This window comes from Fukomys damarensis, unplaced genomic scaffold (assembly GCF_012274545.1).
Source record: "Fukomys damarensis isolate Sample0158 unplaced genomic scaffold, DMR_v1.0_HiC HiC_scaffold_17, whole genome shotgun sequence".
Classification (NCBI taxonomy): Eukaryota; Metazoa; Chordata; class Mammalia; order Rodentia; family Bathyergidae; genus Fukomys; species Fukomys damarensis.
The window spans coordinates 23,603,810-23,618,754 of NW_022900929.1; the positions used below are offsets into that span (position 1 = coordinate 23,603,810).

Consider the following 14,945-nt stretch of genomic DNA (forward strand, 5'->3'; position numbering starts at 1 on the left):
TCTTTTTTTTTTTTTTTTTTTTTTTTGGTACCGGGATGGAACTTGGGACCTGGTGCTTATGAGCCAGGCAGCAGCACTATTGAGCTAAATCCCTGACCAACTACATCTAACTCTTACAATCTAGCAATCGAACCCCTTGGCACTACCCAAATGAATCAAAAACCTATGTCCACACAACAACCTATACTTAGATGTTTACAGAACTTTATGCATAGCTGCCAAAACTTGGAAGTAACCAAGATTTCACATCTAACCAATGGAATATTATTTAGCACTAAAAAGAAATGAGTTATATCAAACCACAAAAAGATAAGGAGGAAACTTTAATGCTTATTACTAAATGAAAGAAGCCAATTTTAAAAGGCTGCATACTGACTAACTCCAACTAGTACGTGACACACTGGAAATGCAGGACCATGACAGTAAACAGCAGTGGTGCGTGGGTTCCAGAGGAAGACAGGATAAACAGGCAGAGTATAATATTACAACTGTGGGTGTGTGCTGTGCTACATCTGTCCAAATTCACAGAGTGTACAATACCAACAATGAATGCTAATGTAAAATATTACATGTGTAAAATGTGAAAGATTGTTATGGCTTGTATCTAGATGCCCCTCCCCGCCGCCGCCACCAAAGCTTCATGCAGTCATATGGGAGGCTTTTCAGAGATGGCTGGATCTAGAGGGTGTGCTGCTGGGATCAAGGATGTGATGCTGGGATTGATTTATGATGTGATGCTAAGATGAAGGCTGCCCCTGGGTGGGTGTGAGTGCTACCCTCCCTGAGGATGGGTGGCCTGGATAAGATATAAGGGACAGAAAGAGGGTCACTGCTTGTTACTTGTTGCTTGTTGCTTTCAGCCAGCCATGAACTGTTTCTCCTTTGTAATGCCCCTCCGCCACACACCACCCTGCAGTGAACCCAGCCTATGGACTGAACCCTCTATAAACTGTGAGCTAAATAAACCTTTCCTCCTTCAACTTTGGGTGCTAGGTATTTTGTCTCAGCACTGAGAAAAGCAACTAACACAATAACGTTGGGTGGTTGTAGGTTTATCCATCATAACCAACACTGCTATGGTGGACAGTATTGTTAATGGGAAATGTCTGCACCTGTGAGAGAAATCTCTATACCTTTGCTCAATTTTGTTATAAGTCTAAAGAATAAGGTCCATTAAAAAAGTTAACCCTGCTACCCTACCTTACAAAATTAATTATACAAAATTAATCTGAGATGGTTCACAGGCTCAAATATGAAATTAAAAAATTCTGAAAGAAAGCATAAGAAATTATCTTCATGACCCTGAGTGGACAAAGATTTCATAAACAGGATATAAAATGTACTAAACATACAATCTGTAAAACTGATAAACAGGACTTTGTTAAATGAAGAAATTTTAAACAAATAATACTATTAAGAGTTAAACTGGCAAAGACAGATTGGGAGAAGATATCTTTAGTACATATATCTAACAAAGTACTTGCATCCAGAATGTATTTTTAAAATATCTACAAATAAATAAGAAAACAACAATGATCCAAATAGAAGCAGACAAGAGATATGAGCACACAATGCACATAAAAAGATAACTAAATAGCCAAGAAGCATCTGAAGATACTTGACATAAAAGATACTCATTGGGGAAACACAAAATAAAACCACAGTGAAATATCACTAAGCAACAACCTATGTGGCTAAATTTTAAAAATAGAACTAGTCCTTTCATATATTATGTGTGAAAGTGTAAATTAGTACAAATTACTTTGGAAAACTAGCTGGTAGTATCTACTAAAGTAGGACATATACTTACCCTATACTCAAGCTAGAGAAAGAGACAGAGATAGAGATATTTAGATGGATCTCCAATAGACATGCATATATCTGTGCACCAAAAAAATAGAAGAATGACCATAAAATAATTTGTAATAGTCAAAACTGAAACGATTTAAACAACCATCAATGGTAAAAACACTAAGTAATTCATGGTTCATACTATACAACAATAAAAATGAAGCACTATTATTTGTAACATCATAGAAGAATGTCAAAACAAAGTACTGAGCAAAAGAAATCAGACACAAAAGTACACATAATAAAAAGGTTTCATTTATATAGAGTTCAAAAAATAGGAAGAAAAAATAGGCAAAACAAACAATTTAAAATTCAACAATAGACAAATTTATTTGTATTACTTGTATTTTGTAGTTTTGCATTTTCATGTTATTTCATATAAAAACAGTTCCCAAAATGTAACTCCTCTTGCTAAGTGAACGCAAAGGCATTTACGCCCATGTGTAAAGTGTACAAGGTGCACAGCAACACAGTGAGCGTGCAGCAGCTTCCTGCCTGCCTGGTCCGACTGACGCATTTCAGCACCCCCTTTAGTCCACGCGGGGTACAGCGGATAAGGAGAGGCGACTCAACCTGTGGCTGGCAAAGTAAACAGCTGCCACTGACCCAACACAACCCCGAGGCGCAGACGGACAAGTGACTAACTCATACTAATGAGGAGCCACCTGTGGGTGTACTGGACAGGCCGGTACAGGCCACTGACAACGCAGCCATCTCCCCCCAACCCAGCGTTCCGTGCACTCATCAAGACCTCTGCCCAGGAGACTCAGGCAAGGGCCACTCTTCTGTCCCCACTCAGCCCAGCAGGATCCTCCTTAGGCCCTTTGCCTAGACAAAACCTGACCATCACAGTGACTCTTTAAATCCTATGGCCTCTGTAACCTTTCTTGGCTTTTCTGTAACCTATACAGAAGTGTGCAGGCTGCGACATGGGATTGGGTGTTACAGATGCTGAGGGTGGTGGTGCACACCTGTAATTAGAGCACTCTGGAAGGCTGAGGCAGGAGAGTTACAAAGTCGAACAAGCCTGGACAATATAATGATATTCTGTCTCAAGATAAAATAAAAAAGGCTGAAGAGGTAGCTCAGTGTGAAAGCCCTGAGTTCACAGCCCAATAACAAACCAAAACTAAACAAAGAACTTGTGACTGCCATGGTTACCTCTCCAAGTGAAACCAGGTGTACGCAGTGAAGTGAAGCTCAAGAAACTGACAAGGTAGCTTGTGAATCTCCTGACAGCAAATAGTTCTGACTGCGGACAGACGTGAACATGAGGGTCTCCTTAGCAGCACAGCCTGATCACAACAGCAATGTTTACTTCTGAATTCCAGTACAACTATGAGTCATCTTATTTTTTTCAGTATGATAATATTTATCTTCAAAGCTGATTAAGAGGAAATAGCTTTAATTTCTTCATTAAATAACATTAGCGCTCTTGGCTCAAAGGTTGACACTCCTTACATTCCTATCTACCGTTCACTCACCCTTCTTTCATCCTTCCGGTTGGCTCTACTACACAATAGCCTCCATACAAAACACCACCCGCACTTCTTCCTGATGCAGTCATTAAAGACCAACTCATAAGTCAAGCTTCTTTTCCATCCTTCCTTAACCTTTACTCTGTCATCTTCATGGAAGTTCATGGTTCCCGTGAATTGTACACAATACACTACATGCCTGCATGGAATTGAACCAACACCTTTATCAGATTCTTCCCAGTCTCTCTATATGCCTTTACTTGAAAACTTCAACACTTTTCTTCCTTACAGCTCCTTCTTTGGTCTTCTTTAGGCATTTCTTGGGTGATTCTATCCACATCCTTGCCTTCCACTACAATCTATTGCTAAAGAAATGACTTTCAAATCTACATATTTATGTCCATCTCTACCCAACAAGCAATTAGATATCTGATTCCCCAATATGAGCCTACTATGCAATACAATCATATTTCCCTAGAACAAGCTTAGGTAAAAGTCATGTCTGGAGGAAATTTCATTACTAGGGAATTTCCTCAGACTCAAGGGAAAGAACCGGCTTACAGACACTGGTTTTGGATGGCACTACTAGAAAGATGAAGCACAGAAGTCTTCGGATTTCAGAAGTGACTAAAACCAGAATATCACGTTAGCCAAACAGAGCAAGCAAAATGGGGCCAGGGATTCAGCTCAGTGGTTCCGCTGCCTATGTCACAAGTGCAAAGTCCTGAGTTTGATCCCTGATACCAAAAAAAAAAAAAATCAGAGCAAGTAAAATGGCATTAAACTCAAGCTGGGTGGCATCGACAGCCTTGAGAAATCTCTGCCTATGGAAAAGGGTCCCACAGGTGACATGAAGGTAAAGGGCCAAATTAAAGCCTTAATAAAGGTAATAAAAAGAAACAAAAAGGCCCAGAACTAGATGAATTTACTGCTGGATTTTATCAGATCTTTAAAGAAGGACACCAAAGCTTCTCAAACCATTCATGAAATAAAATGTAAGAAATGTTTCCAAACTCATCCTACAAGGCCAGCGTCACTCTGACACAAGACCAGAAAAGGACACAGCAAAAGAGAAAACTACAGACTAGTGGTGGCGAACCTATGGCACATGTGCTGCAATAGCCTGTTGTACCACACGAAAGCTCTAAACAGCTACAGACCAATATCCTTGGTGAACAACAAAACAAAAATCCTTAATAAAATACTTTCAAAACAAATTCAGCAATACATTCATAAGACTACACGTGTTTACACTGGTTTCATTCCAAGGATGCTTCAACATACAAAAATCAACACAATACATCATATAAGTATAAATAGAATCAAGGATAAAAATCATATGATTATCTCAACTAACTCAAAAAAGGCCTTTAACAAAATTCAACATCTCTTTCATGACAAAACTTCTGAAGAAACTAGGAATGGAAATACCTTACTAAAGATCTAATAAAATCATAATAAAGTCTATGTATGACAGGCCCACAGCCAACATTGTACTGAAGGGAGAACAATGGAAAAGCATCTCCTCTAAAATCAGGAATGAGACAAGGAAGTCCATGCTCATCATTTCTATACAATATAATACTTGAAATTTTAGCCAGAGCAATTACGCAAGAAAAAAAGAATTACAAATACAAAATTACAAAGGAAAAAGTCCAATTATCCGTTTGCACATGATATGATCCTATACTGAGAAGACTCTAAAGGCTCCACAAGTATCTTAAGAGTTGATTTTTTAGAAGTCAACAAAATAGCAGAATACAAAATCAACATACAAAACTCAGTAGCTTTTCTACATACTAATAATGAACTTGATGAAACACAAACCAAGAAAGCAATTCCACTTGCAACAGCCTCAAAAATAAAATACGTAGGAATCACCTAACAACAGACACTGGAAAGATCTCCCATGTTCATGGGTCAGCAGGATAGTGGTCATATTACCAAAAGCAATCTGCAGATTCAATGCAATCCCCATTGAAAAACCAACAACTTTTTTCAAAATACAAGAAAAACAATCTGAAAATTCATATGGAAACACAAAAGTCAGACTAGTGAAAGTAATCCTGGACAAAAAGAGCAATAACTGAAGGCCTGACAATACCCAAATTCAAAATATTCTACAGAACCTCAGTAACAAAAACAGCATGCAACTGGCATCAAAAGAGATATATAAAGCTGGGTGTGGTGGCTCCAGCACTTGGGACACTGAGACAGAAGGATCCCTGTGAGTTCGAGACCAGCCTGGGCTACATAGTGAGTTCCAGGTCAGTCTCAACTACATAGTGAGACCCTGTCTCAAACAACAAAACAACAAAACAAAACAAAACAAAACAAAACAAAACAAAACAGAAGACATATAGAACAGAGGAAAAAGAAAAAACTTCCACAGCTACAGCCATCTGATTCTAGAGAAAGGTGCCAAAAACATGTGTTGAAGAAAAACTGGACGTACACATGGAGAAAACAAACTAGATCCCCATTTCTCACCCTGTACAAAAATCTGCTCAAAATGGATCAAAGACCTAAATATAAGACCTGAACCTTTGAAACTGCTGGAAGGAAGCATAGAGAAACACTTGAAGCCATAGGCACAGACAAAGACTTCCTAAACGGGACTCCAAGAGCTCAGGAGATAACCATAAGAATGGGCAAATGGGACTACACCACCTTAAAAAGCTTCTGCTCAGCAAAGGAAACAACCGTAATGAGACAGCATATGGAATGGGAGAGAATCTCTGCAAGCCTCTCTTCCAGAATATGTGAAGAACTCGAAAAGCTTAATTCAAAAATAATCCAACCAAAAATGGGCAAATAAACCGAACAGATACTTCTCAAAAAACAATACAAATGGTCAGTAAGTACTGTACATGAAAAAATACTCAACATCATTAGCTACCAAGGAAATACAAATCAAAACAATGCTGAAATTACATCTCATCCCAGTTAAGATGGCTTCATCAAGAAAGAACACGATGAAGGCTGGGGATTTAGCTCAGTGGTTCTGCTGCCTTCCTTGTAAGCACAAGGTCCCGAGTTCAATCCCTGTTACCAAAAAAAAAAAGAAGAAGAAGAAGAAGAAAGAAGGAACAAAAACAAACTGGGTGCTGTGGCACATGCCTTTAAGCCCAGCACTTTGAGGCTGAGATAAGAGGATTCCAAGTTCGAGCCCAGCCTGGGCAAGTTAGTGACTTAATGAGACCCTGTCTCAAAATGAAAAATAATAAAAGGGCTGGGAATGTAAGTCAGTGCAAAGGCCCTCAAGTCAATCCCCAGTACAGCAAAGAAACAAACAATAAATGCTGGTGAGGATGCAGAAAAAAGAACCCTCTATGCTGTGGTGGGAATGTAAATCAGTAGAGCCACTATGGAAATCAGTATGGAGATTTCTCACAAACTAACAAAAGAACTACCGTAAGATTCTGCTGTACCATTCCTCGGTATATATCTGGAGTAACTGAGGTCAGCACACTACAGAGACACCTAGAGGCACATGTTTGCTGCAGCGCAACTCACATTAGCCAAGATACGGAGCCAGCCTATATGCCCATCAACGAATGAACAGATAAAGAAAATGTGGTGTATGTATACACACACACACACACACACACACACACACACACATATAATGGAGTATTATTCGGCCATAAAGAATAATAAAATTATGTCATTTGGAAGAAAATGGATGGAACTGGAAGTCATTAAGCTAAGCAAAGTAAGTCAGACTCAGAAAGTCAAGTGTTGCATGTTTTCCTTAACAAATGAAATCTTAAAAAAAAAGGGATGATATAAAAGTAGACAGGAAACTGTGACAAGCATGAAGGGAAGAGGGCATATGAGAGGCTAATAAGGGGAATAGATATGATCCAAATCTGTCATATGCATCTATGCAAATGCTACAATGTAATCCAATATTTTGCAAAATTAAAACACACTAACATATATGGCAGATATCCAGACCAGCAAGATGGGCTAAGGCTCAAGAACAAACTGGCATTGATGATGGGAAATAAGGCAAACAGATCAATAAGCAGTGGAGCCAGTGAGAATGAGAAAAACAGAAGGGCTCAGACTGAAATGAAGGGAAGGAAGAAGATGTGACGTTACGCAGGCTTGCAAGTGGGTAGGCCAGAGTCCCAAACACATCACTACTTTGTGTACCATGTTTTAAATGTCTCTCCATTATGAGAGTAACAATACTACCAATTAAAGAGGTCAGGCCATCTCCAGTTGCATCCAATTTTAACAGTGCTGAAACATGACAGGCTGTACACACTGCAACCGCGAAGAGCAGAGGTGCTAGGGCTCCCTCTCAAAGGTTTAGCATGAGTGACTGTCGGGCCCCAGGATGGAGAGGAATACAAGGACATCACACACTCCTTCTGCTTCCTGCTCCTGGGCCAAAGCCGGAGACACAGAAGATGGGAGACTATACTGTCTTGAAAATGAACATCACGGAGGAATTTAGTAGCATGGGACACTGTGTTCAGCATGATGCTAAACAACAACAACAAAAAGCAACACATAAAATTGAATCATGAATGCAAAACAATACATTCTCTAGTCACAAAATAAGGATTCCACAGGAGTACTTCAAATGTCAACAGTTACCATCTCAAGGCTGAAATTATAGGTAATCTCTTTCCTTATTACTTTATGTTTCTCTTTACTTTCTGACATTTTCATAACCCACACATAATACTTTTATAATCAGAGATAAGGTCAAATATTAAATGTTTGTTCTTGTAAGTTGCAAACTGTGGGCCACATATAAACACTGGTCTGTTCAAGTATTAGGAACAGAGCTGCCTGATTAATGTAAAATCAGCCCTCCTCAATAGCTGAACAATAGAACCCAAATAATGAGATGAGGTCAGAGCACCCTAACATGTGCACAAAGAGAGTCAATGTTCATTTCTGAGATCCAACAATGTGTAGTGCAGGTGATTATGTTTGTGTTTTCCTTTTTAAATGCGAGGTTTCAAGAATGTCGGTGCTCCTGCTAGAACATGGGAAGGATTACCTACTTCAATTTCCTCCTGGATCCTGACCTGGCATAATTATGAGCCAGCAGAAACACATCTGGTCACACTGCTCAAAAGGTCTGCTGCTACAGGTAGGCAGTGTTTGTCTTGCACGAGACGGATTACCCATTTTAAAAACTGGTAAGTAGCACATTTTTTGCTCTACTATCTTGACAAAATTGTTTTTTAGCCCCACATACTCAAGTACCAATATACTGTTCTCCATGTATTGAACGGGAACAGTTTGACAAAGGATAAAGAATGGAACTGTAAACAGTATGACTGAACAAAATACTCTACCTGCTAATTCCGGGCAGCACTAGCACAAAGAAATAGAAAAAAAAATCTGGGATAAATCAAATTCTCTTGTCTAAAAAATTTTCTTTTAATGCCTTTCTTTGCCCAGATATACTAAAATGCCCAAGCAAGGAATAGAAGATGTTCTCTTAAGATGTATGGATGTTCTGGAGCCAGGGAATTAGCTCAGTGGTTCCACCACCTGCCTCATAAGCTCAAGGTCCCGAGTTTGATCCCCAGTACCAAAAAAAAAGTATGGATATCTCACAGTTCTGCTAAAAAAACTCAAGTGACATCAGATTTAGTAATATTTTTATAGCTAATATAGCTACAACATATATATTTACTTTTTCAGTGCTAAAAGCAGTAAAACAATTCTTTGTCCTATTTTTTAAGACAGGGGCTCACTTTGTAGTTCAGGCTGGCCTCGAATGCCTCAGCCTCCTGAGCTGGGATTACAGGGGTACACCACCACACCCAGCCAACAATTTTTCTTAATACCATCTACTATACCTTATAATATTGGATAGTCCTAAGAAACTAACAGCTTGAATTAATTTAAGGAAAATCTTTTAAGAGCAGCTTCCAACCACAGACCTTTCTTAAATAGCAACATAAACAACACAAGAATAAAAAGCACTAATTATTACAAAATGCTTAAAAAGTAAATATCCTAATGTGTGGGCACATGGTTCAAATGGCCCAAAGTAACTTTTCCACCTGGAATTACAGGGAGGCAATAGTGAAGTTTGGTTTAAGATGCTCCTGTGTCAGAAAATACTGCAGAACTTGAAGTTAATGCATTACTACCAATGAGGTCACCCAGAGTAGTTAGAATTAGACATCCAAAGGCTAGTGACTGCAAGCTGAGAACTCCTTTTGTGGAAAATTTTGGCCAAAGAAAAAAAATAAGCTATTAAGCTATAGGAGACCCTTAACTTACAAACTCAATCAGTTCCCAAGCGCTGGTTGTGACTCAAGTTGGTTGTAAATCAATACAGCTAAGATCTGGATGTTTACCTGGGTACACACTACAGATAACAAGAGGCAGACGAATCTCCACTAACCTAATTGACCCAAGCTGTTCATACATCAGGCCGGTCATACCTTGAAGGTGGACTGTGTTCTGCTAATGCCTTCTTGACATCATCCATGATCTGACTCAAAGCCCACCTGAGACAATAATCTCAGCTGTGTCTCAGCTGCCTGCTTCCACTGCTAACTCTCAAATAAATGCTTCTGATTTTGATGCTCTGTATCTCCTGTCTCAGTGACCACTGAACACAATACAGCTGATGGCAAAGCCCAAAGACAGGGCCATTCTGGGAACCCAAGAAGCACTTAGCTTTCTGGCTTTGTACATAATCCAAGACAGCTGAGAAACCAAAGTAGTGCCTTTTTAGATTTTTTTAAAAATAACATCAGTGTTAAATAACAGACAGACGGAAAGAGAAATAAGGGAAAAAATTCCTTTTACAATAGCATCCAAAAAAATGAAGTATCTAGGAATCAATCTAACAAAAGAAACAAAAGATCTCTACACTGAAAACTACAGCACTCTGAAAAAAGAAATCGAAGAGGATATAAAAAAATGGAAAGATATCCCCTGCTCCTGGGTAGGAAGAATCAACATAGTGAAAATGGCCATACTACCAAAACTGCTATATACATTCAATGCAATGCCAATTGAAATTCCAACACTATATTTCACAGAACTAGAAAAAAGAATCCAAAAATTCATTTGGAACCACAAGAGACCTAGAATAGCAAAAGCCATTATAGGCAACAGTCACATGGCACCAGGTGTAACAATTCCCAATTTGAAACTATACTACAAAGCCACTGTGATAAAAACAGCATGGTACTGGCAAAGAAATAGGCCTGAGGATCAGTGGAACAGACTGGAAGACACAAAAACAAATGCAGATATACTCAGCTACCTCATCTTTGACAAAGGAGCTCACCATCCTCAGTGGAGGAAAGATAGCCTCTTTAATAAATGGTGTTGGAAAAACTGGATGTCAACCTGCCACAGATTAAAATTAGACCCTTATCTTTCGCCATGCACTAAATTAAAATCCAAATGGATTAAAGACCTAAATATTAAAACAGAAACATTAAACTTGCTGGAAGGTAAGTTAGGTAGAACTCTGGAAGACATTGGTATAGGAAAAGACTTTATGAACAAATCCTCAGTAGCACGGGAACTAGCAGAAAGAATCAACAACTGGGATCTCATATTACTAAAAAGCTTCTGTACTTCAAAAGAAACCATTAGCAGAACTAAGAGACAATCTACAATGTGGGAAAAAATTTTTACTAGCTGTACCTCAGACAAAGGACTATTATCAAGGATATATAAAGAACTCAAAACAATCAGTCCCCCCAAATATAAAGACCCGATCCAAAAATGGGCATCCGAAATGAACAGACATTTCTCATACAAAGAAGTAAAAGCAGCAAGAAAATATATGAAAAAATGTTCCACATCACTGGTCATTCGAGAGATGCAGATGAAAACAACACTGAGATTCCACCTCACCCCACAAAGAATGGCTGCTATCAAGAAATCACACGATAACAAATGTTGGCGGGGTTGGGGGGAGAAAGGAACCCTCCTCCATTGTTGGTGGGAGTGCAGATTAGTGCAACCACTATGGAAATCAATATGGAGATACCTCAAAGAGCTTGGACTGGAGGTTCCATTTGACCCAGCCATCCCTCTGCTGGGTATCCTTCCAAGAGAACTAAAAGAATCATATCACAGAGAAGTATGTGCACCCATGTTTATAGCAGCACAGTTTGTAATAGCTAAAACTTGGAAACAACCTATTTGCCCATCCGTTGGAAACTGGATAAAGAAGTTGTGGTTTTTCTATAAAATGGAATATTACTCAGCCATAAAGAGTGAGAGAATAGATTCATTCATAGGAAAATGGATACATATTGAAGATACACTCCTAAGTGAAATAAATAAGTCACACATGTGTAAATACCAAATAGTTTCCCTGGTGTGAATATTCTGCAACAATGCATAAGATTCTAATAAGATTACTGACAATTAGAAATTTGAAGAAAGGAGCTAAAGGGGTAGGGAAGGTGTGATACGTAGGGGAAGAACAAAAAGGGAAAAGAAAAAAATGTGAGAGAATGAAAAGATGAAAATAAAGTGTTTGTAGATGGGGAAGGGAGGAGGGGGTGAAGGGAGGGCAGAGGTAAGGGGAAAAAATGAGAATCAAGACTTGCCATGTAAAGGTACATGATCCCAACAATGAATGTAACTGTACTGTATCCCTAAAATGTACCAATAAACTCAATAAAATTAAAAAAAATAAATAAATAACATCAGTGTTAATAACCTAAAAAGGCCTCGATTTAACTTCTTAGGCCTAAAAGAGCATGAAAAAATTAAGCCACTGAACATTCAGAAAAATGCATACAACATATTACAAAGCTCTGTTGGGTTTCCATTCATTCACTCTTTAAGAAAAAAACATTAAAGCCACAAAATGTGCTGTGCTAGATACTGCAGAATTCAGCATGTGCAAGGGACCCAACAGAGAAGAGTGGCTAGGATAAAACGAGAGGGGAAAAAAGTCTTCATAGATGTAAAAAGCAGAACGATAGATAGGCAGGTAACTACAGCTAGAAAAGGCTGCACACGGAGGCAACATGAAGCTGAGCTGGGAGGACACATAGGATTTCTACAATGAAAGAATGAAAGCGAAGATATTCTTCCATCTGAGGAGAGGGTTCCCAAAGACACAGAGACAGAAAGTACAGGTGTGTAGTGGAAGCAGTTACACCTGGAGGTGGCAGTGGTACCAAGTTTGGTGACAAACACTGAGGCCAGGATGGGGCGAGTTCAAAATGTCAAGAGTCCGAGCTGGGCAAAGGACAGGAAGGGATGTCTTCTGGGACAGTGACTCCTGAATCCGGCTGCACGTCAAATGCTGCCTGGGATGTTTAACACAAAGCTTCTCAGACAACAGCAGGAACAGGAAATTGTCAGGTCTGAGAATACAGGTACCTCGCTCTCTCTCCATAATGAAGGGCAAATGGTATGTGTCAAGCATAGTGCTACAAACTACAGAGAAACTCAGTAAATTCTCACTGAGTTGGGTAAAAGTACTAAGTAAATGTTCATGTTCCTCAAAGGAGGAAGTCTTGAGCTGGGCATAATGACACACACCTATAATCTCAGCACTTGTGAGGCTGAGGCAGAAGGAGCACATGAGTTTGAGGCTAGCATGGGCCACATAGTGAGTTGAAAGCCATCCTAAACTACCTACCAAGACCTGTCTCCAAAGAAAAGAAAAAAAAATAAGTGTTAAAAAATTAAAACTTTTGGGCTGGGGATTTAGCTCAGCGGTTTGGTGGCCTGCCTTGCAAGCGCAAGGACCCGAGTTCAATCTCCAGTATCCCCCCCACCAAAAAGAAACTAAAACTTTTATTTAGCCTTTATTTTTAAAAGAAAACAGGAGAAAATCCTTCTCCATTCTTTTTTCCTTCTCCTTTTATTTACTGCTAGGACATCATAATTCTTACCTTTGCTGCTAAGGCTTTTAAACTGTCAAGGAATCTTTGCCAGAAATCCTTGAAGAGTGGGCGGTCAATTTTCTTCAGACTATCTTTGGTGCTGGCATCCACACTGACATACAGCTGAGTAACTGGCTTCAGGTTTCTTGGAAATTTAAAAAAAAAAAAAAATGTTATCCCTACCTCAGGCTTTTCACAACACAGGATTTACAATCTGTAATAGATGTGGTGACTAAACATTTCACTGGGTCTAGTGGCTTCTAGAACACTAAAGTAATGATTGAGTAAAGTGAGACAGAGACTCCCTGGTTATTTATTTTAAATGACTGCACACCATCCCTAATAAATTGAAAATAATTACTCAAAATCTGTAACTTTTCCAACTTTAGGTTTTAATGGAAAATAAACAAAATGAAATCTAACTTTGGGCCTGGCAGCATCACCCCCACATGTAGAGGGGCTCTCAGACCTAGCTTTCCCCATCAACTCTGCTATCCAGACTTTCCCAGTTGAAACCTCACAAGTGTGCAGATTCCAGAAGCGGAAGTAGGGTTAAAGTCGTCTGTGTGAGTCAGCACTGACCCCCAGGAAGGTCTTAAACCAAGCTGAGGTGGGACTCAGGGAGAAGGGGCTGCCGCAGGCATACTGTTCTCTACCTCTAATCAGTTTCCATGAACACACTCGGTCTAGACTTCTCTCAAATCCACAGTCTCCTTCCTATCTATTAAGTATCTTGCAAGTTATGCTTTACATCCAGAATGTATGCTTTCCAAAGCCTCTCCCTGTTTTCTTTCAAGTGAGACCTAACTAGAAGAAAGAAATTCCCTCTTAATAATCCTCTTACCAAATTCTTACTATTAAATTCCTACAATTCTTCCACGACATTCCATACTTACCTGTAGACTGTTGTTTACATGTTACTTTATTTCAAAGTCCATTTTAAAGCAGTCTGTGTGCTTTTTACATCCATCAGTATCAACCCTATCAATCACTGAATATAAGACCTTGAAGGGCTGGCTTCTTCTCCAGCCTCATAGGCAGATGCATAAGGCTACTTTTTAATGAATATTGTTGACTTAGGTGAGCAAAACTTTGAAGCTAATGTAGGCCAAACAAATGTTTGCAATGATCTGGCTTAGTAACATACAGAAAATAAGAATTATCTAGAACCAACATTATTAAAAGTGAAGAAGCTCTGACCAAAGGGAGGAAAGAGGTGACTACAACACAGGCAGATTCCAGTTGATTTAACCACTCTGCAATACTGATATGCACAGGGAACCCTTAGAAGTTCTGCAGTGTGTAACTGCCAAGCAAGGCACTGATTACCAAAAATGTAAAACAATAACACCTGTACAGGCAGCCTTCTGTCTCCTCACCCACTGTGCTGGAGACCTCTTCAGTAATGGACAAGCTATGCTATCTTAACTGATACCAAGAAAGGCTGCTTTCATGTTTATTGCTGGCTCTCATTGACTGATATGTATAGCATGCTGGCGTAGAGCTTCCTGATGCAAAATGGGAGGGGTCTGACCTTTTCACTGTGCCTCCATAACCACTTAAGATGAGGATCAGTAAATTCCACAGGCCATACTCGTTTTACAAACATCTATTTAAAAAAAAAAAAAAAAAAAGCTCTGGACCTGACAGCACTAGTAAGGAATTCTAGTTGATAGCGCATGTCAAGATGCTGTAATGAAGGAAGTCTATAGCTCTTTGCCAGGGAGCACAGAAAGGATGGAAAAGCGGACAGGTC

The 14,945-nt window shown here is 39.3% G+C and overlaps 1 protein-coding gene across 3 annotated transcripts in view; it reads right to left on the reverse strand.

The window, feature by feature from the left end:
* Window positions 1–14,945, reverse strand: part of LOC104862780 (S-adenosyl-L-methionine-dependent tRNA 4-demethylwyosine synthase TYW1) — a 182,239-nt gene that overhangs the window by 79,322 nt on the left and 87,972 nt on the right. For all 3 annotated transcript variants that reach the window (XM_033764905.1, XM_010625014.3, XM_010625015.3), the window contains one exon: window positions 13,199–13,334. In XM_033764905.1, the coding sequence (XP_033620796.1) occupies window positions 13,199–13,334 (136 nt within the window). The remainder of the gene's footprint in view (window positions 1–13,198; window positions 13,335–14,945) is intronic.